Genomic DNA, 27,511 nt, shown 5'->3' with positions numbered 1-27,511 from the left:
GCACATCCCAGAAAGTCTTGTAGCGCGCAGGCGCATCAGTGACAGACAATGCATTTTGCGACTTTGAGGAGAAAGCACTGGACCCCGGACTATATTTTCCAGAATACCTTGCGGCACGCATGAGCAGAAAAGCCTGGAACGAAGGGGCGGTGACATTGTAGTACGTCCCCTCTGTTTCTGGGCTTCATGGGAATTTTCTCAGTTCTTGGGCAGTGAAGAGGCTGCTGGATTCCGCACTCCGTAAACCCCTTTCGTACAGAACAGAGCGAGACAGGGCGGCAAGCCGGGTACCACCATGGCCGCGAATGTGAGTATCTCCTGTTTTGTCGGGCCACACTCAGACTTCCCCATGTCCCGGGGCCTTCTCTTCCCCAAGGGGCTGCCTAGGTCCATTTTGCTTGTCTGACCCCAGCCCTTGCGGCGGGCCGCCTATCTCCCTCTGCATGCCTTCCGGCAGCTAATCTGTTTGTTAATTTCTCTTAGCCTGTCCAGGCGCCTTTGGTCCACCTCATCCTCGAAATTGTGGGGAGACCCAGGAGGTATTGCTCCCGCCATTGGGATCTGCCTGTGCACGGCGCCTCTTTCCAGCCCCCTCTTTCATTTCCAGTTCCCGCTTAGGTCCTTCAGATTCTCAAGTGTGCGGACTTTGAGAGCTAGAAGAAACCTGAAGAGGGGGCCAGGCTGCGGGAAGTGTAGGGAAGCGGATACCGCCCGGTGGAGCTGTCCAGCAACGGACATACAGGGCTTTTCCAGTTTCCAGTGGGCAGTGAGCTCCCCGCCCAACGGGGGTTTGTGGAATAGAGGCTATGATACTGCAAAGGGACACAGGTACTGCAAAGGGACACAGGCAAGGTTGGGAGCGGAGGACTTAGGATGACTATGAGACGGAGCATTTCCCTACCGCTGGGCTCCTCCTCCTAGCGTGGATTTGGTTAGAGAAGCCCTGATCGAAAGTGTTTTCCTTCGAAAGACTGCTGGCCTCTTCTTGCAGCCAGGCTTTCTCAGGAACTTTTCTATTTAAGTCTAACATTCATTCAACAAACCGAGCAGCCTTTTTCACCAGGGTGCTGGATGTGGGAGAAGCTGGTGACTCACCACTCCCCTCCTCTGTGAAAGTGCTTTTAGAGCCAGCTCGGGAGCACTGCCAGCCTCAGATACTCCCTTCCTCTCTCCCTCCCTCCTGCTTTGGTGGAATGCCCTACCCACTCTCCCCTGGCCTGTTACACCCTCTTTCCAGGCCTCTCCTCTGTCCCCAAGCGTCCTCTTTGCTTCCCACACCCCTTGAGAGGCAGAGTTTGTGTCATCCACAGCCCTAGCACACTCTGTCCCAGGTTAGAGTTGTCTTGAAGGCCTAGAAGCTTTGAATGCTGCACCTAGAAAAGCCTCAGAGGTGGTCCATAAGAGCCAGGGTCTGCCAGGGGAGAGGGCAGTCAGGAGCCCTGCCTGTCCTTAGAGGTGGCCTCCTGTCTGCCCCCATACCACCACCACATTTTACAGATGAGGAATTTCCCAGCAGGGAAAGGCACTTTGCCCAGGTCTCATGGCCAGCTTGTGAGGTTACATCATGGGAAGGTGCTGAAAACTGCAGGCTTTGGAGTTAGGCAGATCTAGGGGCAAATCCAGTTTCGTCCTCTCTGTAGGCATGTGGCCTTAATCTCTTGTGGGTTGGGTTACTGGGAAGTCTAAGGGAGGTTGTGTTTTGCACATTGCTCGGTGCGTATTTTTTTCATAATACATAAAAAAAATAATCTATCTTTACAGTCTAGCACAAATAGTCCTTGTGGGCAGAGACCATCTTGGGTATGTTAGGACCTGACTTTTGCCAAGGAATGTACATGAATTTGGGTATCCTCTGCTGCCAAATCCTTGCCTGGTGTGCACTTATGGGAGCTGCCATGTCCCATGAGGAAGATGGTGGGGTGGAGCAGGGAGGTGACAGAATTCTTAATGTAACAACAACTGTCTTGTGACAGAGTTACTGTTTACCATCTTCATTTTATAAGTGAGTAAACAGGATCAGAGAGGTAGAGCAGCTTACCCAGGGTTACAGAGCAAGTAATTTTCAGGGCCTTTGTGTTGACCTCTGTTCCTACCCCTTATGGCTTCTTGAGTCCAGAGTGCTGGAACTGGGAGGGTTTGTGTCACTGAAATACATATTAGGTATTCAACACACATCAGGGAGCCAACATTAAGATTAAGAGGTCACAGATAGCTTTGAAGGGAAGGAAGAAAGGCTCAGGAGAGTGCCCCTCAGGCTAGGGGAGGTGTAGTGGGTGAGGAGTGGGCCCAGGAAATCTCCATTATTCTGTTTGTAGGGAATTTGGTTCAGAATTTGGGCTGGGTGTATCATGTCACTACCCACCTTACTCCTCCCCTAGCTTGAGGGGCACCTTCCCGTGCCTTTCTTTTTTTCCTGTAAGGCCATCTTTGAGCCCCTGATCTTGATGTTGGCTCTTAGATGTATGCTGAGGGAGACCCAAGAGGAAACTATGCCTACTAGCCCCCAAGTTTGGGGCTACACTGGTAATAGCAGGACTGGCTCCTTTTCCCATCACTGTCTGCCACTGGCTCCCAATGTTCTGCTTTCCTTACAACCCAAGAAGTGAAGAATGCAGTTTGCCCAGATCTGAATCCTGACTCCACCTCTTAGAGGCTAAGCGATCTGGGCTGATGACTTAACTGCTGAGCCTTGGTTTTCTCCTCATGAAATGGAGTAGTGATAGCACCCACCTCCTTGGGCTCGCTTACGACTGGCCTGTGATAGACCGGTGTGTTTGCCATTGTCATCATTATGATGGTTCATGGTCATCTAACTGCCTACAGTGAATTGCTCCACTGATATTTTCAAATGGCATTTCCAAAATGTTAAGACCATTTCTGAACACAATGGACTTCTGGTCTCTTGGAGGTCTGGGATGGTGGCATTTGGGAATAATCAGAGAATATAAATGGAGACATTTGAATTTCTCCTCAGACTCCCCAGTTCCAGGATGGGGCCTGGCTTATCCTCTTTACATCTCAGAACCTCTTTACATCTTTGTGACTTTTGTTGGCTGACCCCCAGCCTTGACACAAGCCTTGGTATCAGTTACAGAAAAAGCTAGTAACATTACCACCAGGTAGCACCTGTACATTGCTTACTGTGCCCTAGGCACTGAGCCATTGAATAATTAGGTCCTTTGATCCTAACCACAATTTTATATATTGGATTATTATCCCTATTTTACTCATGAGGAAATAGAAGGCATAAAAGGATTATATCGCTTGCTCAAGGTCCCATAGCTGATACATGTTAGAGTCTGGATTCAAACTCAGTCCTTTTGACTCCAGAGGCCTGCCCTTGATAACAACACTCTCAGTCAACAGTGGACATACTCCAAACCATGCTTCTAGTACTGGCGGGACAAAGCCTAATCCACTGACTGTGGAATTTGAGGCCTACCGTGAACCTGTCTGGATGTGCCTAGCTGCCCCCTCCACAACCCAGCTAGAGCAAATAGGCAGCTGTTCTCCCAGAACCATTTCCTATTTTCTCACTATTGCTCACACAGTTTCCGCTGCTAGGGATGCCCTTACTCCAGGGTCTGGTTCCGAAGTCCTACTCAAATGTCTCTTCCTCTAGGGAATCTGCCTTGATCCCCCAGCTGGAAAGGGTCCTTCCTTTAGCACTGGATCCTCTCTTCTCACTAGATACTCAGCATGACCTAGCACTGTTTGTAGCTGTGACTCGATGGCCATAAAGCCTATCTCCCCTTCCTCTTACTCCTGTAAGGCCCAGCACAGCCCTTGGTAAGCTGAGCCACTATTTGTTGAATTGAATTAATAGTATACCTCTAATAACCTCTCTGTAAAACAGTTCAGCAATTTCTTAAAAAACATACATCTTCCCTAAGATCTAGCAATTCTACTCCTAGGTATATATCCAATACCCAAAGGAAATGAAAGCATGCGTCCGCATAAAGACTCGTACATGAATGTTCATAGAAGCATTGGTCATAATAGCTAAGAACTGGAAATAACTAAGATATCTATCTACTGGTGAATGAATCAACAGATGTGATATATTCATAAATGGAATACTACTCAGCCACAAAAAGGAATAAACTACTGATACACAGTACAATGTGGGTGAACCTCAAAAGCGTTATTCTGAGTTAAGGAATCTGGACAGAAAAGAGCCTGCTATATTATGATTCCATTTATATCAAGTTCTATAAGAGGCAAAACTAATTTGTAATGATACAAATTCAAAAAGTCATTAACTCTGGGAGGTGGAGAAAGGGGAATATTGGCAGGAAAGAGGCACAAAGAAACTTTCTGAGGTGATAGACATGTTCTGTATTGTGAGCTGGATGTTGGTCAGATGGGGTATACATTTGTCAAAACCCATCAAACTATACTTAATATCTGTGCATTTTTATGAAAACAGTAAAAACTGAGTATAAATAAATAGCAAAATTCAATTTATTTTTAAAAATTAATTTTCATTCTGATTAAAAAAAATTTTTTTTTTTTTTTTCAGTATTCCAGTACAAGTAACAGAAGAGAACATGTGAAAATTACAACTGACCGCCAGCCGGGCTTCCTGGAGCGGCTGAGTGAAACCTCGGGTGGGATGTTTGTTGGGCTCATGACCTTCTTGCTCTCCTTCTACTTAATTTTTACCAATGAGGTAAAATGTTTGGGGTCCCTCTGTGCAGGGCGAGGGTCCCTGTAGCATCAGGAAGCAAAGTCTGTGAATCCAGAGGCTGGGTTTAGTAACAAAGGCCTAGATTTTATCAAGAGAAAGGGGAGGGATGCTGAATTAATCAGAATTTTTCTCTTGTGACCCACCTCACAACTGACATAAGTGGGAAGGGGAGTGGATAGGTTAACATGCCTGAAATCTCGGGGATAAAACCAGCTTCAGACATGGTTGGATTCAGGCATTCATGCTAGGTCACCAAGAATCTCCATTTCTCTATCTTTTGCCTGTTTTTCTCTGTTTTCAATTTTTCTTTGGAAGGCTCTTTCTTTGTGGTGGCAAAGGAACTCCAGGGTCACACCAGTCAGCTTAGCAGCCCCAGAGAACAGAGGAACCATCTCTTTCTAAATAAGTTTAGCACAAGCTACAGGGAGATCTCTGTATTCTGGTGTGGGTCTCAGTCCTCTCTCTGAACCAGTCGTGTGGCCAGTGGACACATATTCTGATTGGCTAGGCTGGATCACATGATATGGACAGCAGTCCAGATGGGCCTGTAAATACATGGATTGAAAGTAGGGGAGGTGAGGAGAAGACAGAGGAAAATGGGGGAGTATAGAGCAAATGAAAGCACCAGCTAGTTGCAATATGAGGGCAGTGGTGGGGGAGGGTGGGAAGAGTCCACCTGGGAAAACAGGAATTCTGGGTTCCCACTCTGCCACTTGTTAGACCTTAGTTTTCCAACTGTAAAATGGAGAGATCAGTTTCAATGCTCCCAGAGGCCCATCCTGCCCTGAGACACTGCAATAAGCACAACTATATCAGGCCACACTGAGTTTTTGAAATCCTCACTCTGCTTTGCTCACAGGGCCGTGCATTGAAGACAGCAACCTCCCTGGCCGAGGGACTCTCACTTGTGGTGTCCCCCGACAGCATCCATAGCGTGGCCCCGGAAAACGAGGGGAGGCTTGTGCACATCATTGGGGCACTGCGGACATCCAAGGTAGGTGTGGCGATGGTTGCTGATCCACTGGAGGTTTGGGGCACATCACTTAGTATTGTCTGATTGAAGATTTTGAAAGCATGGGACTTGGAGATGGACACACAAGGGTGTGATTCCTGACTCCACCACTCAGCAGCTGTGTGGACCCATCCCTCCTGAGTCTCAACATTATCTGTAAAATGGGGAAAATAATTGTAATAAACTGGGAGCCAGTTTTGAAGATTTGGTAGGATTAAATAGCTAACGTCCTGGCACAGTGCCTGGCACATGGTGTGAGCTTTACAAATAGGTGCTTTAATGATTAAGATTAGCATGTGTGTCTAGTGCAGGCCACAAAGGTACTCTGGTTATTGGACCTCCCGTGTTCGAACACCAAATACGTCGTCGTTGGTACCATTCCATTGGGCCATGTATCCCGAGCTTATGCTGTACCATGGTCACAGGCATTGGGTGTTTAGAACTTGAGACAGACAGCTTCACTTAATTCTCCCACATGAAGCAGAGTTCTCCAACATGTCACTGCTCTTTGTACCTGTTTCTCTTTCAGTCCAGTTTCCCCTGAGCTGGACATTCTGGGCTGACATGAGTCCTGTCTTTTATTTATTTATTTTTGGTTTGTTTGATTCTTTTTGAAGCTCTTATCTGATCCAAACTATGGGGTCCACCTTCCGGCTGTGAAGCTGCGGCGGCATGTGGAGATGTACCAGTGGGTAGAGACTGAGGAGTCCAGGTGAGGTACCAGGGAGTGGAAAGCAGTTGGTGATAAGAAGATGCAGATGTTAAGATAAAATGCAGGTGTCTTTCATTTTGACACTTCTGAAATTTAAAGTATAAAATCTTCCTATCAAAGAAATGTCAAATTATCCCAAAGTTATTAGCCAATGGTCTTCTGTTTGAAGGTGGTAGAAATCCAATGCAGAATGAGTCAAAGGAGAAGGGGGGTTTGATTAGCTCCACAGGTGTTCCAAAGATGTTCCATGGATGCCCAAGCTTAAGGCATAACTGGATCCAGGCCGCAAACTGTGCTTCCGCATGTGTTGGTGCTATCCTCTGTCCGTTGAGGGGGCAGAGGTGGCCTCCTGGCTTATAGCCTATCACTTCTAACAGAAGTCCCAGTGGAGGACCTCATTGGCCAGGCTGGGAGTGGAGTCATCCCCACATGAGCAACATGGACTATGAGCTGAGGTGGTAGGGATGTGGTTGGGGAAGCCAGGGCAGCTCAGCCTGGAGAAGGGCAGCTGCATGGGCCTCTATGGGCTGTCTTGGAGCACAGTATGCAGCCACATCTCTGGGCCCAGAGGCTGCAAATGTTGGTGTGAACCAGGCAGATTTCAGCTCAGGATGAGAAAGCACTTATCTTCAGTCAGGGCCTTTGAAGGCTGGAGCTGGCTGTATGCCAGAGAGTGAGTACCCTGTCTCGGGGCCAATGCTGACAAGGCCTGCTCCATTTGGGCAGTTTGACCTGGTAGCTCTGAGTTATTTCCAGGTAGAGATGCTTAGAGATGGGAATGCCTCAGGAATGATGGGCTGACTCTGGGGCTGCCTGTGCTTTCCTTGCAGGGAATACACCGAAGATGGGCAGGTGAAAACTGAGAGGAGGTACTCCTACAGTGAGTATCGGCCCCCTACCCTCTCGGCCCTGCCCCAGCCTGTGGGCAGATGCTGGGCACATTCCTGCAGGGGAAGGGTACAGAACCAGGTGTTGGGATCTCTGGGTACTGATCCTTGGAGCCCTGCTTGCTTATCCATCCAATTAGGCACCAGAAGCTGCCCCTTCGGCCATGGAGTAGTCACAGGCTTGGATAAGAGGACGCAGGGCCAGGGGACCTCAGATATGTAGCCACTCTTTCCATGGTTGCTGAGTTGTTCCCTCTCCCCACAACAGACACTGAATGGAGGTCAGAAATTGTCAACAGCAGAAACTTCGACCGAGAGATTGGCCACAAAAACCCCAGGTGAGAGCTGGGCCCCTAGGCCTGAGTGTAGCCTTGGCTGCCAGTGGCAGGTCCCTGGCCTCTGCTTTCTCAGCTGAATAATGGGATTGAGTTGATGAAAGTATTGGACATGGTGGGCCACTCTGTGGTTAGTGATGCTGCCTTGTCCCCAGAAAGCTTTTCCTTAGAGTTACTTGTGATGGGCCTGTGATGACCACCTGGCACAAGTCTGTATGCTGGGTGGGACAGCTCCTGTGCTGGGCACCAGGTCACAGAGGCAACCCAGCATCTCTGACCCCTCAAACAAATCATGAATCTAAGGCCTAGACTGAATGCCTAATGGGGTTTGCACATACAGTACCAGGAGGGCGTTTGTTAACCATTAGCCAGGGGGGTGGGAGGACAGTCAGGAAGGGCTTTCGGGAGGCAGCAGCATTTGATCTGGGCCTTCATAGGACTTTGACAGATGTAGGTTAGGTCAGAGTCATAGAGGAGGTGAAGTTGGCCTAATGCTGGAGCACAGCTGGAGTGTGAGCTGCGTACAGCCATGGGCAGGGCTGTGCCAGGAAGGGCCTTGAATGTGTGCAGTGGGGCTTAGATGCCGCCGGCGCTGGGAAGGGTCAGTGAGGGTGTGAAGTCCATGGAAGGTTCATCTGACGTCTGGGGGGTGGGGTGGGACAGGCTTATAGGGGTCCAGGCAAGAGAGTATGAAGCTCTCGGGGACAGGAGACAGAGTGAGGGTGTTCCATCCAGGGGACAGGGTAGGAGAATCCAGGCATTGGAGCTGGTGGTAAAGACAAGACTTTTGCAGTGCCTGGGCTGGTCCGGACATGCAGGAGCCCCCCTCTTCCTCTGTGTGGGGACCTGCTGAGCACAACCCAAAGGAACTCAGACCGCTCCCACCTGGCACCCCGCTTCACTGACAGCTCCCTCTCTCTCCCACAGTGCAATGGCAGTGGAGTCATTCACAGCAACAGCCCCCTTCGTTCAAATTGGCAGGTTTTTCCTCTCTGCAGGTAAGTGTCTGGCCCCTTCAGATGGTCCATCGCCAACCCAGAGACTCTGCTTCCATTCGGCCACCTCCCAGGAGCTGGTCCCTCTGGTGCACAGTCCTCAGGTGGTTAAAGGGGTCCTGTTGCTCTGGGCAGCATCATATTTTGGGCTGAGGGCCAGAGGGAAAGCAAGTCCTCAGGAGGTGGGTAATCATGTAGAGTACCCCTACCCTGGCCAGGTTCCTCTGAAACCTGGATTGTTCCAGAGAATGACTGCCAGGCACCACTGCAGTGCTGGTGCCCACTCTGACCTGAACTGAGAGCCCTTCCTCAAGCAGCTTTTGAGCCAGTAGTAGAGACAAGGCCGCCCCTGAGGGCTCCGCCACTGAGCCCCAACTGGTACCCAGCCCTGTGCCAGGGAGGGTCGGTTCATCACAGGCCCCCTCAAGTGTCTCCAAAGAGAGACTGTCAAAGGACAAGGCAGCATCACCAGCTACAGTAACTCTGAGGGCTCTGTCCCTGAGCCTGACCCAGGAAGATGGGAGAGAAGACACTGAGGGCCCAAAGAGTCAAGATGAGGGAAGAGAGGCCAGTGATCCAGGGCTTGGCCCATCTGCCATCTGCTCTGTCCCTAGCTAGTGCCTGCTGTGCCAGCCAGCTCTGGCCCCAAGTGCTCTCTATTCAGCCGGCGAGCCAGGCTTGGATACGGATAACTAGAATGGGTATAGGGCTAAGGCTATTCCCAGAGCTGTGGTCACTCTGACTTAATGGAGAGAGGGGGCAGGGAAGGCTTCTTGGAGGAGATAGAGACTGAAATGGGGCTGGCAAAGAAGCAGCTATGGAGCTGGAGAAGGGCACTCCTGGTGGGAGGCCATGCATGCAAAGGCCCTGAGCGGGATGAGCCAGGAGGGGGCAGCTTGGCTGGACTGTGTGGACTGTGTGAGGGCGCGGTGGGAAGGATACCAGATGGAGGGGTGTTTCAATTTGTACACCATTGTATCTAACCTCCCTACTTCTCTCAGGCCTCATTGACAAAGTGGATAACTTTAAGCCGCTGAGCCTGTCCAAGCTAGAGGACCCGCAAGTGGACATCATTCGCCGGGGAGACTATTTTTACCACAGTGAAAACCCCAAGTATCCAGAGGTGCACAGAGGGGCTTGGGCAGTTTAAATACCCTTAGAGCAGCGGTCTCCAACCTTTTTGGCACCAGGGACTAGTGCTCCTATGAGAAAGAATCTAATGCCTGACGATCTGAGGTGGAGCTGAGGCAGTGATGCTAGTGCTGGGGAGTGGCTGCAAATACAGATGAAGATTCGGCTTGCTCGCCTGCTGCTCCCCTTCTACTGTGCAGCCCAGTTCCTAACAGGCCATGGACCAGTACTGGTTCATGGCCTGGGGGTTGGGGACCCCTGCCTTAGAGTACCATCCCCTGGGCAACACACAACAGTCAAATTCTGGCTTAAGTTCAGTTGAATCCACAGCTGCACTTGGCCAAATGAAATTGGAGAGGAGGGGCATTCTAGATGATGGGACCACCTGAGCAAGTGTGTGGAGGTGGGAAAAGAGAGTGGGTGCCAGGGTTCAACGGCATTATGGACCCAGGCCCAGGCTGGCTACTTCTGACCTCACTCACCTCACTTCTCTTCCACCCCCCCAGGTTGGAGACCTGCGTGTTTTCTTTTCATATGCAGGGCTGAGCGGCGATGACCCTGACCTGGGCCCAGCTCACGTGGTAATCCAGCTTCTCCAGGGTGGACTAAGGCAGGGCTTCCTAACCTTCCTGGGCATGGACACAGTAGACAATGTCGCTTTAGACCTTCCCTCTAGAAACTGTGTTCATGTGCTCCACAGTCAGGCGTGCCTTTGAGCTCTTTCAGAGGTCTGTGTCCTTGAAGTAATCCATGGACATCCATAGCCCCCAGGTTAAGAACTGTGGGGGGAATCTCATAATTATACCTAATGAGAGTTCTTCTAATCATATGCAGTCCTTCCTCCTCTAGCCCCCAATTTTTGCTGTGTAAATACTTGATCTTGCATTTCTGATCCTGTCACATGCAGTCCCACTGCAACCCCAGCCCAGGGTCCTTTTTAGAACTTCAAATAAAGCAGCTCAGCTGAAGCTCCAGGAGCTGCTATACCCCAGGTTAATATATGGATAGAGGCTCAGGAGTGGCATGGGACTCCTCACTCACTTTCGTAGCTGGCACCATATAGAGGGGTGCTGAGACCAGATGGACTGGTCACCCCCTCAGCTCTAACACTAAATTCTCTGACCAGGTCACTGTGATTGCCCGTCAGCGGGGTGACCAGTTAGTCCCATATTCCACCAAGTCTGGGGACACCTTGCTTCTTCTGCACCATGGGGACTTCTCACCAGAGGTGAGTTGGTGCTGCCTACCTCTGTGATGGAGGGACCGGCATTTCCCTCCCTCTCTCTTTCCTCCGGTGGTTATTTAATAAGCTTCTACTAGAGGTCGTAGCTAGTACAATGAAGCAAGAAAAAGAAATAAGAGTAAGCATCTCTCTGTGTGCCAGACTGTGCTAGGTCCTAAGGATAGAATGGTGGGCAAAAGGCTCCTTTACAGGCTTCTTATGGGGAAGAGAGACTCATCAGAAAAACGAGTAAGGACACCTTGTGCTGAGTGTTACAAAGGGGAGGCAGATCTTTGAGATAAACAGACATGATAATAGGAAATCTGCTTTGACAATGGTAAAAGAAGGCCTCTCTGAACGACATTTTTGCTGAATCTCATGTGAAGAGAAGGGATCAGTGCTAGAAGAGTTAGGGGTCAGTCTGTAGTCTAGGCAGGTCAGAGTTCATCTCGTTGAGGGGATCAGGAGTGCTTGTGGGCCACCACCTGGAGAGACGGGTGCAGGGGAGACAAGGCTGCTGATAGGGCAGTACCTCCTTGTGAGGAGGTACTGCTTTTTTAAGAGCATTAGGGGTCAGTGAAAGGATTTGAGCTGCAGAGTCCCAGGACCAGGTGAGTGAGGGTGGGCAATCCTGTCCCTATTTATTATAGAATGAAGAGGGAAGGTCATGCCTTACCTAAGTCCCAAGGAGAAGGGGTGCAAAGGTGTACTGATTAATTTAATTGTGTGCCTTAAAAGTTAGCCTGTCTTCTCTAGGCAGGAAATCCTTCCTTTAACAGAAAAATGCAGCTTTTGCATTGTCGATGAACACAGTGTAACATTCATGGGACATTCTGTGCTTGCCTTGAACAGGATTGTTGGGCTCTTCATCCTGAAGGGCTTGAAAGTGTAAAGGCAGTGGGCAGGTGTCAGGGCTTAGCTGGGACCTTTTTGACCCTATTCTTAGGCACTTCAGCTGTTATCCCTCTCACTTTAGCCCCCAGCCCTGGGGGGGTGCATGGGCCATGCTTTCTACTTTGTCTGGCCAGGACTAGGGTGTGGTCAGGCTGCAGCACAGGAGCCAGTTACCAACCTCAGAGTAGGGCTGCCACCTCCCAGCCTGGCAGGCCATGAGTCACCCTTTCCTCCCAAAGCTCTCAGGGCCCCCCGGGGAGTTTCTAAAATTAGGAGGCCCTGTCCAGGCCTCTCCCTCTCTCCCAGAGCTCTAACCCTGCCCCAGGCTTCCAGCCTCCTGCAGGTGGAAGCCCAGGGCCTTCTGCCCCCCATACCCCACCCCCAGAGAAGTTGTGGAGTTCATGGTTTAGCTAACTCCCCAGGAGGGAAGGCTATGACAACGCAGATGAGCAGATGCTTCCTGATCACCCTGTGCCTCCAGCGTAGGCTCTGGGGTCGCTGCCAAATAGTGAGAGGAGGCCCTGAGCCAAGGAGGCAGCCTGGGGCCCTGAGAACCCTGGACCATGCAAGTCAGCATATCCAGATTCCATCCCAAGGGCAGGAGGGTACAGTGTGGACAACCATGGACACTGGAGATGGCCCCAGCTCAAGCCCTGCTCTGCTTTCTGCTGGCTATGGGACCTTAAGCCAGTTGTTTATCCTCTCTGAATCTGTTGTCCCTCTGTAAAATGAAAATTAAAAAAAAAAGATGTATTACTGTTATCCCTGAATCATTTGTTGTTGTAAAGATTATTCATTCAACACGTTTTTATTGAGCACCAGGGACATAGCAAGGGACAAAAAAACATGATCCCTGCCCTCAAGCTTATACAAAGACCCTGAGTGTGTTACTTATCCTCTCAGAGCCTCAGTTTTCTTATCTGTAAAATGGAGATAAGTGTGCCTACCTCATCAAATTATTTTGAGAATTAGGTAGGATATTTACAAAGCACTTAGGACACTAATAAATAGTAAGCAATAAATGTTAGCAGTCATATTGTTATTACTATAGATAATGATGAGGAGGCTCTCTGAAGAAATGGCATTTAAGCCAAGACCAGAAGAATACTGTAGGAGCTGGCCAGCCACAACTGTGGGCAAACATGTAGGCATAGCAACTGTATGTACAAAGGCCCTGTGCACGAAGACACTTGACTTTGTCTTTAACAGGCAGCAGTGGAGCTGGGGTACAGACAGCAGGGCCTTGGCAGGTTGCTGCATGGAGAAGGTGGTAGGAGTGGAAGGAGCAGGGAGGCCAGTGGGGTGGAGGCTAATGCAGTAGTCCTGGTGAGAGGGGGTGATGGTGGTGAGAGATTCAGGGAAATGTGCACATAGCATTGACAGGACTTGCTGATGACCTAGATGGGAGGGGGGTGGTACCATTTTCTGAGATGAGGATGACAGAGAGGAACGGGTTGGGGTGGAAGCTCCACTGTCAGTGTCACGTGTGCCAAGACATGAAGTGGAGATGTCACCATAGGTAGTAGGAGCCACAGCCCAGGAAGGTGCCAGGGCTGCAGCTTTAAGTGATGGGCACTAACATATAGATGGATTTCCTAGGGAGAGTGTAGACTGCGCTGCTAGAGAATTTCAGCATTTTGAAGACGACAAGAAGGAAGGAATGGCTCCAGAGACTGAGAAGGAGCAGCCTGAGAAGTGGGAGGGAAACCACAAGAGTGGTGTCCCAGATGCTGTGATATGTCCCATATCCAATGTTTTGTTGGATATCATACACGAAACATTTCCCATAGTGCCTGGCAGGCCCACTCAGACATCCCCAATGAAATGGATGTTGAAAAAGGACCCCAGAAATGTACTGCTGCAGTATGAGGGAGGGTCAGATTTATTCCAGATGAGACAGTGGGCTAAGGACTTTTGAAGGAGGTGGGCTCTGATCTGAGGAGGGCCTATACCTTCCACAAAGATCTGTCTGTGTGACTTGCTCTGCTACGCCAGGTTATGAGGCACTTAGACCTGGGTGGGATAAGTGCCCTTTATATTCTTCTGGTCTCTTCAGAATTGACCAGTGGTCCCTGTGTTGGCATGGCCCCCTCAACCACCTGCTTTGCCAACTGGGCAGGCTAGTGACTCTCTCAGGCATCAGACATGACACCCCAACCCCCACCTTGTCTTGCAGGAGGTGTTTCATAGAGAACGAAAGAGCAACTCCATGAAGACATGGGGCCTGCGGGCCGCCGGCTGGATGGCCATGTTTATGGGTCTTAACCTCATGACACGGATCCTCTATACCTTGGGTAGGTGAGGAGAGGCGGGTGGGGGAAATCTCACCTGTCTTCCTGTAGCCCTGTGCTTCCTTTGCATTTCTCACACCATCATCTGTCAGCCTTTTCAGCCTAATGGGGTACTCCTTGGGGCAGAGGCCGGGCATTTGGTCCATCTATGTGTCTCCACCCTATAGCGTTAGGGTGAACGAGCAAAGGAAGACAGGCATGAGAGACAAGGTGCTTTCAGGGGGTGAAGGCAGAGTGGATGCTGATCCCAGGAAGCTGGGGTAGCCTCCATGGTTTGAGGGTCTGGTTCCACTCCATCCATCTGTCCCCTGCCTTGCTCACTCACTCATTCCTTTCTCCCTTCATATCATGACTGAATAGCCATGGCGAGGAGGCTGGCCAGCCTTTGCAGTCAGCCAGATCTGAAGTCTGTTAGTCACAGCTCTGGATACTTAGGCCATCCCCTTTCCTGTCTCCGCTTCAGTTATCTCACACCTAATTTGTAGTTTTATGAAATGTATGGTAAATAGGAAACACTCAAACATTTACACTTCATTCCCCACCCCAAAACCTGTGCTAGATTTGGGGCAGCCAGCAAGCCTGGAGTGCAGGGGAGTTTGCTGGGCTGTTCTCATGGCCTGAGGTTGGCACCAGTGAGCCCAAGGGACCCAGCCTGGTTCAAGACTGAGTGCCCAGGCTGATTGGGTAAGGGCTAGGTCTAGACTTGCAACAGGAGAATGAGGCTTCTCAGAGGACTTATCTGAGCCTTTACCCCAGTGTGTCCCTGTTGAGTCTGATGAATCTGTCCAGCCTTCTCTGAGCCCCAACAGAAACCTCTCCCCTACTTACCCTTTTCAGTTGGGGAGGAGTCTGGCTGTATACATCTTGGACTGTCAGAGCTGGGTGGGCCACCTCCCTCATTTTACAGATGGGAAAACTGAGGGCCCAGGGAGCAGAAGGACACTTATCCGAGTTGTCTTTGGATAGCTGAATTGTACTCAGAAAGGCCAGTTGCATCTTGGGCACCATTCGGGAGAGATCAGAATTTGAACAGAATCCTCCATCTTTCTCCCGCAGTAAGCCCATCATGGCTGTGTGACCTAGATCGTCCATTTACCCTTTCAGAGCCTCATTTGCCCCATAGTCAAGATAAGGAGGTTGGAGTCTGTCTCAGAGGGCCCTTCTTTGAATCTCTGACTGCCTGTGAGCCTCTCATTCTCTCTACCTCTGGGCCTTGGTGACCTTGTGGGTAAAATGAGGTGAAAGTAGTACCAGCTTTATACGGTGGGCCCGAGGGTTTGATGAGATAGTGCACATAGTACGTAATACATGGTCAGCTCTCAAAAATATGAATTCTGCTTACTGTGAAGGCCAAGTAGGGGTGCTACATGGGAATAGACCAAGAAGAGCCATGAGGCGGTCTGCAGGGTCCTGTAGTCATGGCAGGGCACCAGGGCTTGTTCTGCAAACCCAATGGAACCAGACTACTGGGGCCTCCTGGGAACTGAGTGAAGATTCCCCCAGTGGACAGAGGCCACCGAAAGCCATCCTGGAGAGGCTAGACGGGCCAAGGACAGGGTATTTCCAGATGGATTTAGCTGGATCCTAGACTTCATCAGTAGCCTGTGTCAGTAGCCTATGAGATCCTTGAGGCAGGGGCTGCCTAATTTGTTTCCCTCAGTCCCTGCCCAGAGCTTGGCACATAGATAATTATTAGTAATAACCTGCTCTCTGAATGAACAAACATTTCCAGGAATAACTGAGGGGCCCAAATAGGCACCCGCAGAAGGTTCCGCCCAGTCTCTTTTGTGAGTGTGCAGCAAACAGGGTATTTGCCAATATACAGTCAAATGTCTTTATATTGGCCTCAGACCCATTTCAACAGCCTAAAGTTTACAAAGCACTTGCACATGCCTTTTCCCCTAGAATGGTGCCCAGTGGGTGGCTCATTCCTTTCTCACTCATTCTTTGCTCCCTTCATATCACGACTGAATAACATGGCAAGAAGGCTGGCCAGCCATGTGGCTGGGGAGAGAGGGCTCCTCTTCTGGATCTCCCAGCCTCCTAACCTCATTAGGAGGTTATTTGCCTTCCACTATGGACTCCCCCACTCCTTACTCATCTGGCAGAAAGGGCCCATCTTTGTCTAGAGACAGGAATTATCTACTATCTGCTGACTTCATGAGATGTAGAATACGCTGACCTCCGAAGTCTAACTGCCTTTTTCTTACCCTCAGTGGACTGGTTTCCTGTCTTCCGAGACCTGGTCAACATTGGCCTGAAGGCCTTTGCCTTCTGCGTGGCCACCTCACTGACTCTGCTGACTGTGGCTGCCGGTTGGGTCTTCTACCGGCCCCTGTGGGCCCTCTTCATCAGTTGCCTGGCCCTGGTGCCCATCATCATTGCTCGGACACGGGTGCCAGCCAAAAAACTGGAGTGAAACAGGTTGTGGTACCCACCGACACCCATGTGAGCCTCAGGACCCAGGTTACCCGCTGCCCCTTCTGACCCCGCTCCACGCCAGAGCATGAGTCTGCATCGGTTTGGATTCTGTACCTGCTCCACTCTTCAAGGGGCCAGACTTGGCAAAGTATATACACTTACATCAGGTTTGGTGTTTATCAGTTAACGTCTCCACTCCTTTTCTTGCCAGTGAGCAGCTTTAGTGGGCAGAAGGCAACTCCTATCTGGCAGCGTGACAGCCATTCTCCTGCTTGTTTCCTCTCCCTCTCTTGGAACTGTGTGTGTAGCCAGTTTGCATGCTTCACTTACCTGATGCCTGCAGATGTTGAGGAAGTGACACTCCAGACCTGCTGCCTTATTGCTTTGTCTGCTCCTCATCCTTGGAGATGAGTGCCAGAGCTCTGCCACGACTATCAGCTGTGCCTGTGATGCTAGAGGGCCACCGTTATCAACTGTCTCCAAGCAGTACTGGATTGCCAAGACAGACTAAATAATAAATAAGCCCATACCCTGCAAAGCGGGGGCATCACAAACCCAGTTTATGGATAGAACTTGATTTGGTACTTCTTAAAGAGAAAAACCACTGGAGATGTCATGAGGAGGAAAATTGGACATTTTTTGAGCTTTATACTCTATGGTTTGGCAGAATCCTTTTAGTGTATGGGATCTCCAAAGGCCCTGAGTTTCTGTTACTTCTTCATGTGTACTCTCCTACCCTAAGAGGGAGTTGTTTGAAATAAGATTTAAAGGGCAAAACAGAAAAACCTGAATGATTAACATTTCAGACTATTACATAAAGACACCCTTTAATCTGGTAGTTGAAGTTCAGAGCACAGGTGTTAAATGAGGTGTGACTCACCTGGATAAAAAAAAGTTACCATTGTCAGTATTCCCAGTGTCTTAGTCACTGGGAAGCTTTATAATGCTTTTGAAACAAGTGTTAGCAAAGGATTTGTTTTCCCCTGGGAAGAGACTGGGCATCTCTACAGGGTAGAGAAAAGCATTTCCTTTCATCGTTTAGTACCAGAAACTACCTATTTACTTGAAGATGGTTTTGAGCTTTTAGTCAACCATTAAAGGAAAAAATTGGAAGCTTTATTATCTCTTATTATCCTTCCTAGCGACCCCTCCAGTCAAAATCAAGATATGAGGCCTCAGGCTTGCTGGAGATGTGAATGCCTTGCCTGGCCTCTTTCATCATGGGAGTACTTCTGACATTAGCAGCCAGGGCTCAAGTGGCTGCTTCTGAGTGATTTATCTGTTAAGTGTCCACAGCTTTGCTCTTCCTAAATAAACCTACTCACGCTTAATTCACATAATTTCTGGGTTTCCCAATTACTCTCACATCCTTTGAAAGATAAAGTATGTTGTAACCTTGATGTCCTAAAAGATTCTTTATCTTTTTACTATGTGGAAATTGTTCTGCCTTGCTGGGAGTGGTTCCTTTAGCAAGTTAAGTACTTGCTAAAATAGTGATCTAATAATCTCTTATGTTGTCCTGGGCTATCTACTATAAACAGATTCTTTGTGTTAAAGACAGCCAGCCGCAGAGACAATTTATCTGGGTTTAAAGACTGAAATGGTATTCACTGCTGCTCATTATGAGCAATTTCACTGAATTCACTGAATCTCTAAATCCTCAAAGAATGCTTTTGGAAAACAGTATAACTAGATGATGGCTAAAAATACAAAATCCTTGGGATTTGGTCTGTATAATTTTTCCTAGTTTAGATTTTAAATTACTGCCAATTTTAAGCAAAATAATGTTAAGAAATATTTGAAGCCTCTGGAAAATCATAAAATTTGTATTATCTTTGTATTTTTGATAGAAAATAAAAATAAATTTCTAAATCTTTTATAGGACCTTGTCACTTTGTTTTTGTATTCTTTCTCAAGTTTCTAAAAGAATTCAGCCATAGAATTTAGTTAAGAACTATACGGATTTTAGAACACAGTCCTGAGTGCTTTTAGTGGTTAAAATAGGTTTTGAATTTTTTTTTTAAGGGCAAATCATATTCCTAGCACTTAGAAGCCTTACATATCAAAGCTTACTTTGTTTTGGATGGATATAAAGTGAATGACTCACACTTCACCCATCTTCAGAATGTGCTAGAAAAAGACGTGGGATGGAACCACAGCCCAATACAGTGCAAAAGGCATCATCGGCTTTGGGTTGGCAAAGACCCAAATTCCTGTCCCAAGTCCGCCACTGACTGGCGGTGTTATCTTGGGAAAACCAATGCTCTCTGAGCCTTGGTTTCCTCATCTGTACGATGGGGACACTGCTGTTCTACCCCACAAAGTTGTTGTGAGAACTAACTTGGAGAGAGCCCATGAAATGCCAAACACTCGTGATGTAACTAAATTCTTTTTGCCTCCTATTCTGAAGCAATGGACTGCTGCTAATCGTGTACTCTGAAGCTAGCAATTTGAGTACTTATTGTTACAAGATTTGAAGCAGGTGAGAGATAGCTTTCTAAAACCTCTCATATTTCTCAAAACTGAATGTTTTATTTATTTTCATAATGCCTCCTAGGAGCTAACATCTGCCTGAAAAACAAGATATTTCTGCAGAGACAGGGTGATGCTCTTGACTCAATTCAGAGAAAAGTCGTTTACCTCAAGGAGAGAAAGGGCTCTGATGCAGGAAGTGTAAAGCTCTGCAGTTTCCATGACAACCTCAGTTTGTTTCTCAACAAGAGCCTTCCAGCCAGGCTCTTGTGCATGAGTCACACCTCAAGTGTTTTGTTTGTTTCCCTTGGATAAAACTGATTCAAATTCTTAACAGCTCCCATCAAAGATTAAGTAATATCTCCTTGCTTAAACATAGAAAAAAATAAAATTCCATGTGTATAGTAAGTTCCCAGCCTACATAACAACAAAATCTCATCTTCAGTGTAGTCTCATTATGTGTACAAATTAACTCTATTAGGTTTTCTTAGCTGACGTAAAATCTAAAATGTAGAGCTGTGTTTTAGATAAATGCTTTATTTTTTTCTCAAAATGTTACAAATGTTATTTCTCCTGAATATCTACAGTGCATAGAGCTTTATAAATTTATCCAGTAATGAGTAAAATCTAGTTTAACACTGATCCACTTTTACCAACATTTCTTTAATTCTCAGTGATTTTCCTTTTTGTTCCTGATTTTGGCTTTGTTCGAGTCTTCTGCCACCACGAAATGTTATTTTGAAAAGTGGATCCCAAGAATACCACAGTCTGAGATGTCTTGGACTCCCCATACTACAGAGGCAGCATTGGGCAGTATTAGTAAACATGACTGAGGAATGAGTGGCCTGCAGAGAGAAGTCCAAAGTCTGCAAGAGAGGCAAGAGCACGAGTGTCTGATAGATGAAGAACCTATCTAGAGAAAAAACTGCATTCCTAATGCACCATTGTCTGAAAATTTCCCAGTAGTTTCTAAAAGAACTGATGTTTCCAAAGATGGGAAGAATGAGTCTAGGAGGCAGGAGGGTCTCTGGGCAAGTGTTCCATAGCTCAAAGCATAGGGTGAGGGAGCAAAAAGCTTCGAAAGCCCTATGCCAGGTGAATCTGACAAGACCTGGGGCCAGACCAGACCTGCAGCACTACCTCAGCCTGACCTTTCTGTCCCCTGGCCCTCGTCTGCAGTGCATGTTGCTTCTGTTTGTCTTCTCAATGGAGATACCACCACCCCAGGACCTGAGCATCCCCTGTGGCAGATGTAGGACCCTTGAGTCAGAGCCTATGACAAAGTGGCCACTCATATCACAGCCTCTCAAATGGGAACAGGTGGGAAGCTGTCGCCTTTTCTCTTCTGGTCCTCTTAGGGTACTTTGGCTTCTGCTCTTCTTCAGCCTCTCGGTTTTGAGGCCAAGAGGCAGCCAGGATCCTGGCTGCTTCTGCTTGAGAGCTGGTCCCTTCCTCTTCATCAGAAGAGAGTCCACCTCCTGCATCTGTATGGGGAGCTACTGCCTCACTCTGGAGAGGTGGGGAAGTGGAGGGCAAACAGACCACAGGTCAGTGACCAGACAGACATAAGGAAGCACTATCTCAAGGCAGTAAAGCTTCCACCAATAGCCTGCCTGAAGCTGTGTGGCTCTAGGAGGGAACAAGGGTGCTGCAAGGGGCTGAGGGAGAGCTAAACCCCATCTTCCTGTGCCTTCCTCAGACTGGGGGCTCATCCAAGCAAATACTGGTAACTTAGGAGCTGAGGAAATGCCAGGATGTCTAGGCAGGAAACTACCCTCAAGGAGAGTATAACGACATCTAGGAGATCACTGTGGCTGGGGTTTCTCATTATTATTACTCATTTCTGAACAGAAGTGCATGTATCTTTAACTTCCTCAATGCACAGTACTAACTCTCAGTGCCCAATGCTCTGAGGTGCCCACTCCCTGAACCTGGGCCAGCTGGGGTGGGGAGCTGGATGCACAAGGTGGAAAGCACAGCAGTGGGAAGAAACCAGTCAGAACATGAAGCCAGGTGAAGGAGTCGCTGAAGGGATTTGAGGGAAAAGCATGACAAGAATATTTTTTAAAGGCAGGTGGGGCTGGAGAGTCATGGTTACAGCCTTTCCCAGGGCATGTTTCTGCTGTCTCTGACCAAGTACTGATCGTACCACATAACTGTCTAGGGGCCGGTCCCTTGGGGGCTGCATGTCAAATATGCACCTGTGTTCACCAGCTGGTCTGCCACATGGTAGGTGCTGTGAGAGGTGTACTAAATTAGCAACTCCTGGCCTGAAGGATAGTCATAGACACTGGGAGCACCACAGAAAGGCAAGAACTCATCTCTCCCTGTATGAGTTTACACCAGAGCAGACCCACAGTAGGCACTTACTCATGCATACAGGAGCAGAAAAGAGGATGTTGGGGCAGGGCTGGGGCAGAAGAGATAGCTGAGGCTGACTCCAGTGACATGCTTCCCCATCCCCATAAGGTAAGGACATGGGGCCTTGGAGACACTGATCTGAAACATCAAAACCTAAAGCTATGATTTGATGTCTGCGAAAAATCTGGGGCAGTGATTTCTGAGTCTCCCCATTCACCACACCAGGCTTGTCTTTATCGAGGACCCACACTGACCTTGGCCCCATAGCGAAGCTTCAGCCTCTCCCTGATGAGCAGTCCTTTGGCCAGCAGCTTCCAGTTCCCTAAAGCCCGCTTCTCCTTTTTCTGCAGCAAAAATGAAATGGGAAAGCATAAAATGTTAATAACTGCCATTTTCAAGATGGAACCTGGGAATATATATATATATATATATATATATATATATATACACATACATACCTGGGAATATATATATATATATATATATGTATATATATATATTAAGATATATGATAATATTTTAGGTTAAAAATAGTTTCTCAATTATATGAAGTCTCAGTTTTAAAATTGGAGTGATTTTAAAAGTGATACACACGGAAGGCACCAAACCCCAAACCTCTTTTTAACTATTTCTGACTCTCAAATTTTTAGGGGAAGAGGCTGTCCAGAACTGTACCCCAGACAATTTCTTTTAATAGAGGCAAGTGTTGGCAACAGGGCAGGATCCAGGCAGACAGCTGACAGTGATAGTGGATTCTGAGGTGTAGGCAGGACCCTGTTTTATCCAGTGCTGGCTCCCTAGGGTGCCTTCATAGAGTCAGGAAGCCAGAAAGAGCTTTAGAACAAGTGGGGCACCTGCCTTACCTGTGTGCTTGCTTTCCTACCTCAGCCCCTCACCAGGCCCACCCATGCCAGGCTGCTTACCTCCTTCTCCTTCTTTTCAATGAGTGCCTGCTCATTTTCCCAGGCGGCCAGGAGCACATCTTTGTATTCCTCGCAGACTATGTACCCTTCAGTTCTGTGGGGATGCAATATAGGTGGTCTTCCTTAAGCTTGCTGCCTGCTCTGGCCTCTTCCTCCCCATTGTGAAGGACAATAAGCTGCTCCTAAAAACTTGGGGCCTTGAAGGATTTCCTGGGTCACAATACTGTACCACAATACTGCTAACAGATACCACCCATGCAGAAGGCAGGCCTGAGGACACTGGCACTGCTGCTTCCCCAGGCCCTGCCTAAGAGATGGAATGAGAACTAGGAAAGTGCTGACCCCACTAGATCATCTGTGACCACCAACAGAAAGTGCTGACTCCACTAGATCATCTGTGACCACCAACAGAAAACAGTGTTCTAATCCAACATTAGGATGCTGGTTTCACTGGTTTTGCTGCCTCTGGATGAAAATGAGTGAAAGTGTCGAAGTAAAACCCGGAAAGTAAGAACCACTGGACCTCAACCCCCACCAACCTCTCATCAACTTCCTACATCTTTCACTGTGACCTTCCCACCCCTCCTTCCAGCCTCCACGAAAGTTCCCTCACGCACATGGGATGCGAGTAGCCTTTATGGAAATCGAAGCCGGTAATGGCCTGGACACAGTCGATGTCCAGCTTACGGGCCACGCGCTGCAGGTTGGGCAGATTCAGCTGGACACAGCCGATAGGCATCATGCTGGGCAGGAAGAGGTACACATTCCCAAATTCATTCCGGGGGACCTGCAGGGGGTGGCATGCCAGGTTTAGCCAGTTGCAGTATGAAGTGGCCTGGTCCTGACTCCACTGAGTGCTGCCCTTACCTTGCCATCCACAGCCACGGGCGGCTGGTACTCCTCTGTCTGCCACTTGCCAAACAGGCCCAAGTCATTGTGGTCCTGTAGCTGGGGCTCAGCGAGGCGGGCTCTCCGGGCCCGGTTGGAATAGCCTTTCACCATCTATGCCAAAGGGAACGGCCAGTTTACAACAAGACTACCACTTCCTGAGCACTTACTGTACAGCTGGCACTGTGCTCAGGGCTTTGCACCTGTTACAAAACAAACTACAACAAGCAATCCTGAGATGGGTGTGCTTTTTATCCTCTTTATGATCACTCATACCACTACCATTACCACCAGCTACCATCCACAGAATGCTCACTGTCCCAGGAACTGTTCTCAGGGCCCTATGAGTACTCGGTATTTTCAGACCGTGACTGATCCCGGGTGACTGAAACCACAGAACGCGAAACCACGGATAAAGGGGGATTACTATGTTCTGTACTTTCAACACTTTCAAAAAGGAAATTGGGACTCAGAGATGCTGTCACTTACTTAAGATCCCATGGCCAACTGACTGACAGGGACAGGATTTAAACCCAGATAACTGAGTGTGGCATGAACCCTGGGAGGAACTGACAATTTGGGCCCCCTAGCATGCTTCCCCACAGATGTCTTGTGGCCAATACCAAAACTTTCACTGGGAAGTAAAGGAATGAAAAGGTTGAAGAACTGGCAGGGAGGAAAAGGTTGCATAACTTCTACAAGGAGTGGCACAGGTGTAGGTTAAGGATTGACTCTTGGTGCAAGGATCGCAAAACTTTTTCTATAAAGGGTCATGTACAGCCTCTGCTGCATATTCTTTATTTTCCTTCTTTTACAATCCATAAAAAAATGTAAAAACCATTCTGAGATCAAAACTGGACCCAGAGTGGATGTGACCTGCAAACTACGGACTGCTGACTGCTGCTTTAGTGGCCATTCCTGCCATGGTCTCTGGGCACCCCACCTCTGTCACCCCTCTATAGGGCTGACAGACTCTTTCTGAGGAAGTCATTCATCCAGTGTTGTTCAGTAAAGATCCACTGAGCACCTACTACAGACCACACCATGATACCCATCGTTAGAGGCAAAGGAGGGGCAACCTTTGTTCTTAAGGAGAACAGGTTCCTGTGGGGGAACAGAGACTACAAATCAGTGTAAAGAGTACAGGGTGAAATGGGCCTCAGAGGCAGGACCCTTCACCCAGCCCCGAGCAGGGAGATGTTAGGGCAAGCTATTCAGAAAAGGCCCCACCTGAGCCAAGCCTGAAAGGGCAAAGAGGGATTCGTCAAGTGAAAAGGGCTGTGGTCAAGTGAAAAGGGCTGGAGAGAAAGGTGTTTGGGACCAAAGGGACATGGGAACTGTGGAAGTTGTCTGACATGCAGGAGAAAGTGTGGCCAGAGAGCAGGTGGGCACCTGAGCACCACAAGTCTCTGTGTCACATGAAAGATATGGGACTCCAGGCAGGGTGAGGGTGGGCTATTAAAGAGGTCTCACATGCAATTCTACTTCAGAAAGATCTCATGACTGCAATGTTAGAAATGAACTGAGGGGCTGAAAGTGGCTATGATCTAAGCAAGGAAGATAAGGCAGAGGCTGGAGCTGGGAAAGGAGGTTTCAGAACAAGGAGAGGACTTGAGATTTGGGGTTATGCTAGAACTGCGTTACTGATAGCTACCATACATTTGAAATGTGGCTGGTCGGGACTGAGATGTATTGAAAGTGAAATACTAGGTTCCGAAGGCTTAATAAGAAAATGGATGTAAAACAGTTCATTAACAATTCAAAATATTATATGTTGAAATGATATTTCAAATATATTTAAGAATGTTAAAATCCCACCTCTGAGTTTTTAATGTAGCTACTAAAAAACTTAAGTTTGTGGCTCACATTATATTTCAGACAGTGCCATTCCATGATAAAGAGACTGGTTATTTGATAAGGAACATAAAAGAAAGGTGAAGGTCTATAGGAAACCACAGTGATCATCCAGGTCCAAGGCAGCAATGACGCACTCAAGTCTGCTTTCTGCGGTGACCCGCGCCCAATGCCTACAGCCCCTTCTGTAGGCCTTTCCAACACCTGCCTGGCTCCCCAGAGACCACAACCCAAAGGGCTCCTTCTAGGATCTGACAAAGAAGGGCAAATGTGTCTCTCTGTGACTGGCCATTGTCCTCCTTGGTTGAATGAAATCATGTGTCCTGTGACAAGCATTTGCAGTACTGGACTGAATTCATGTTTCTCGTGGGCAGCTGACCTGACCCAGTGCAGCAGCACACTGGGAGAGAAAGAACACTGGAGTAGAGACAGGGCTTGAGATTCTTGTCTGGGTGCTGCTGTTTCCCTAACTGTAAGGCCTTGGACAAGTCATCTGCCCTTCCTGGGCTGTTTTCTCACCTGTAAAATGGGCATCATAATGCTAACTCCAGTGCTTGTTGAGACTCATTAGAGGTCACATACACGTAAAATGCATAGTGAGTTATTAAACGGAAGGGCACTGACGACTGGTGAATGTATCTACATGAAGCAGGGCTTTGGCCTTGTAGAACAACTCAGTAACATGGTTCAGATCTACATAGCCTCTGAATATACACCAGGAGTCTGAGGGCTGCTTTTTGGCCTTGATTTCTTGCATACGCTGGAAGATTCATCTCTTACAAATTCCTCCTTAAAGACATAATTTAAATGCTTCTCTCTTCCTCTAATCCTTCTCAAGCCAGAAAAGTTCAGACCTGGATTCCTATTCTGAGCATGCACTCAGCAGCTCTTAGTCACCACTCTTCTGCCCTCAGCTGTCCCATTCCTCCTTGGTCCTCAGCCTCCCTAACAGCTCTAAAGGCCGCCCCCACCCCCAGCTCTGGTTACCTTGTAGGGCACTTCTCCAAGCCTCACCACTCTTCCTTGTTTCAGCCACGTATCCCTGGAGTGCAGGATATGCACACAATCCCTACCAACAGGGGAAGACAAAGGACAAATTCAGTTCACACCCTGCCTAATGGAACACAGTATGCAAAGGAACCCCCAGGACCCAAGTGTCCCTATGACCTCCCAAAAGGAAGAGCGAGGACCTTGATTCTCTCCTCAGGCTCTGCCTCATGCCCTGAAGCAGGCCCTGCTCTTGAGGGAAGCAGGGGACTTGCCTTAGGCACAAAGCTAATTTGGACTTCCTGTTTTGAGGGGGGAGGTATATGCATTCACTTACAAATCCTAACCTCATGGAGTTACTGTGTCTGTCTTAGGCTTCATGCTATGCCCTCAACTCTCCTCCCACAGTGAGAGTCCCTTTGCAGCTTGTATGGGGCGACAGCACAGCAGTGCGGACACATTTCCTCATCATTGAGCAAGTACCTGCCCAGGGTCTAGTCTGCTGCTAAACATTGAGGTGTGAGGGACAAATGTCCAGAGAAGAAGTGGTGAACCCAAAATAAGTCTACATGGAAATTATAATACACTACTAAATCATCATAGAATTAAGACTCATGCCCATGGAACAGTCAAATAATTCCTGGGAGCCTGTGATTATGAGGACAGATCTTCTGGCTTTACTCTTTCTTCCAGAGCTAAGAGCTATACCCCAGCCCTGCAATTCTACTTTCCAACAAGTTTCAACTGCTTTCCTTGCTGAGCCTCCTTTAACAAGGCACGCCCATCTCCTCTTCAGTTTGCAGCCCTAAACTCTGCCCAAAGAGTGAGGCTCCGATGAGCACGGGCACTAAGTTTCCTTCCACTGCAGAAATCAGGCTCTTCACCTACCCTTCAGTCTGAGGCTGATGTTCAGCACAGTACAACAGACACGGGGCAAACCTCTGTGCCACCTCCTAGCAGCACTTCCTGGGGAAGTCTCTTTCTCTTCCTGAGCCTCTGTATCCTCCTCTATCACTTAGGGTTGAGCTCTGTCCTCCCTGCCTCATAAGGTTGCTAGAAAGACCAGACACTTGCCAGGTGCTGGAGCAGTGCTTCTCTGTCCATAGCATCACTGTCGGAGCTGAGAGCTCTAGCCACACTCCCACTGCAGGCTACACATCTCTGATTGCCCAAAGGAGTAATTATGTCATGGTCATAGTCTTCAGATAGGAGAGGGGAAGGCAGCGGGGAGGGGGAAGCAGGTGTGCTTTGTCTGGACATCTCTAAGGATAGCAGAGGGAAGTAGGCATATACCTCTCAGAATAAATCTCAACTTCTAACCACGTCATACCCATTAGAGATGGCTCATTATCAAAAAACAGAAAACAAGTGTTGATGAGGATGCTGAGAAACTAAAACCCTTGTGCTCTGCTGGTGGGAATGTAAAATGGTGCAGC

The 27,511-nt window shown here is 48.4% G+C and overlaps 2 protein-coding genes across 5 annotated transcripts in view; one reads left to right on the top strand and one right to left on the bottom strand.

Annotated features, from left to right (window-relative positions):
* Positions 1-81: 81 nt before the first annotated feature.
* On the top strand, positions 82-17,930 carry TMEM43 (transmembrane protein 43). The gene is made up of 12 exons (XM_011357425.2): positions 82-307; positions 4,523-4,672; positions 5,550-5,684; positions 6,320-6,414; positions 7,245-7,294; positions 7,570-7,639; positions 8,564-8,634; positions 9,633-9,754; positions 10,269-10,343; positions 10,889-10,990; positions 14,055-14,172; positions 16,386-17,930. The coding sequence occupies exons 1-12, from the start codon at positions 296-298 to the stop codon at positions 16,586-16,588; spliced, it is 1,203 nt and encodes a 400-aa protein (XP_011355727.1). The 5' UTR covers positions 82-295; the 3' UTR covers positions 16,589-17,930.
* A 1,652-nt stretch (positions 17,931-19,582) lies between these two features.
* XPC (XPC complex subunit, DNA damage recognition and repair factor) overlaps positions 19,583-27,511 on the bottom strand; it is a 32,676-nt gene continuing 24,747 nt past the window's right edge. For 2 of the 4 annotated variants that reach the window (XM_011357418.2, XM_011357419.2), the window contains exons 11-16: positions 26,076-26,157; positions 23,214-23,348; positions 22,964-23,133; positions 22,347-22,440; positions 21,678-21,767; positions 19,583-20,571 (exon numbers count right to left, since the gene is read on the bottom strand). In XM_011357418.2, the coding sequence (XP_011355720.1) occupies positions 20,359-20,571; positions 21,678-21,767; positions 22,347-22,440; positions 22,964-23,133; positions 23,214-23,348; positions 26,076-26,157 (784 nt within the window). In that variant the 3' untranslated portion in view covers positions 19,583-20,358. Of the gene's footprint in view, positions 20,572-21,432; positions 21,562-21,677; positions 21,768-22,346; positions 22,441-22,963; positions 23,134-23,213; positions 23,349-26,075; positions 26,158-27,511 lie in introns of all 4 variants that reach the window. The other 2 variants (XM_023529079.1, XM_023529080.1) reach the window with 2 other exon arrangements.

Source organism: Pteropus vampyrus, unplaced genomic scaffold (assembly GCF_000151845.1).
Source record: "Pteropus vampyrus isolate Shadow unplaced genomic scaffold, Pvam_2.0 Scaffold35, whole genome shotgun sequence".
NCBI classification, from domain to species: Eukaryota; Metazoa; Chordata; class Mammalia; order Chiroptera; family Pteropodidae; genus Pteropus; species Pteropus vampyrus.
The sequence above is the reverse complement of the archived record's forward strand: the minus strand, read 5'-3'. Positions and strand labels throughout refer to the sequence as shown.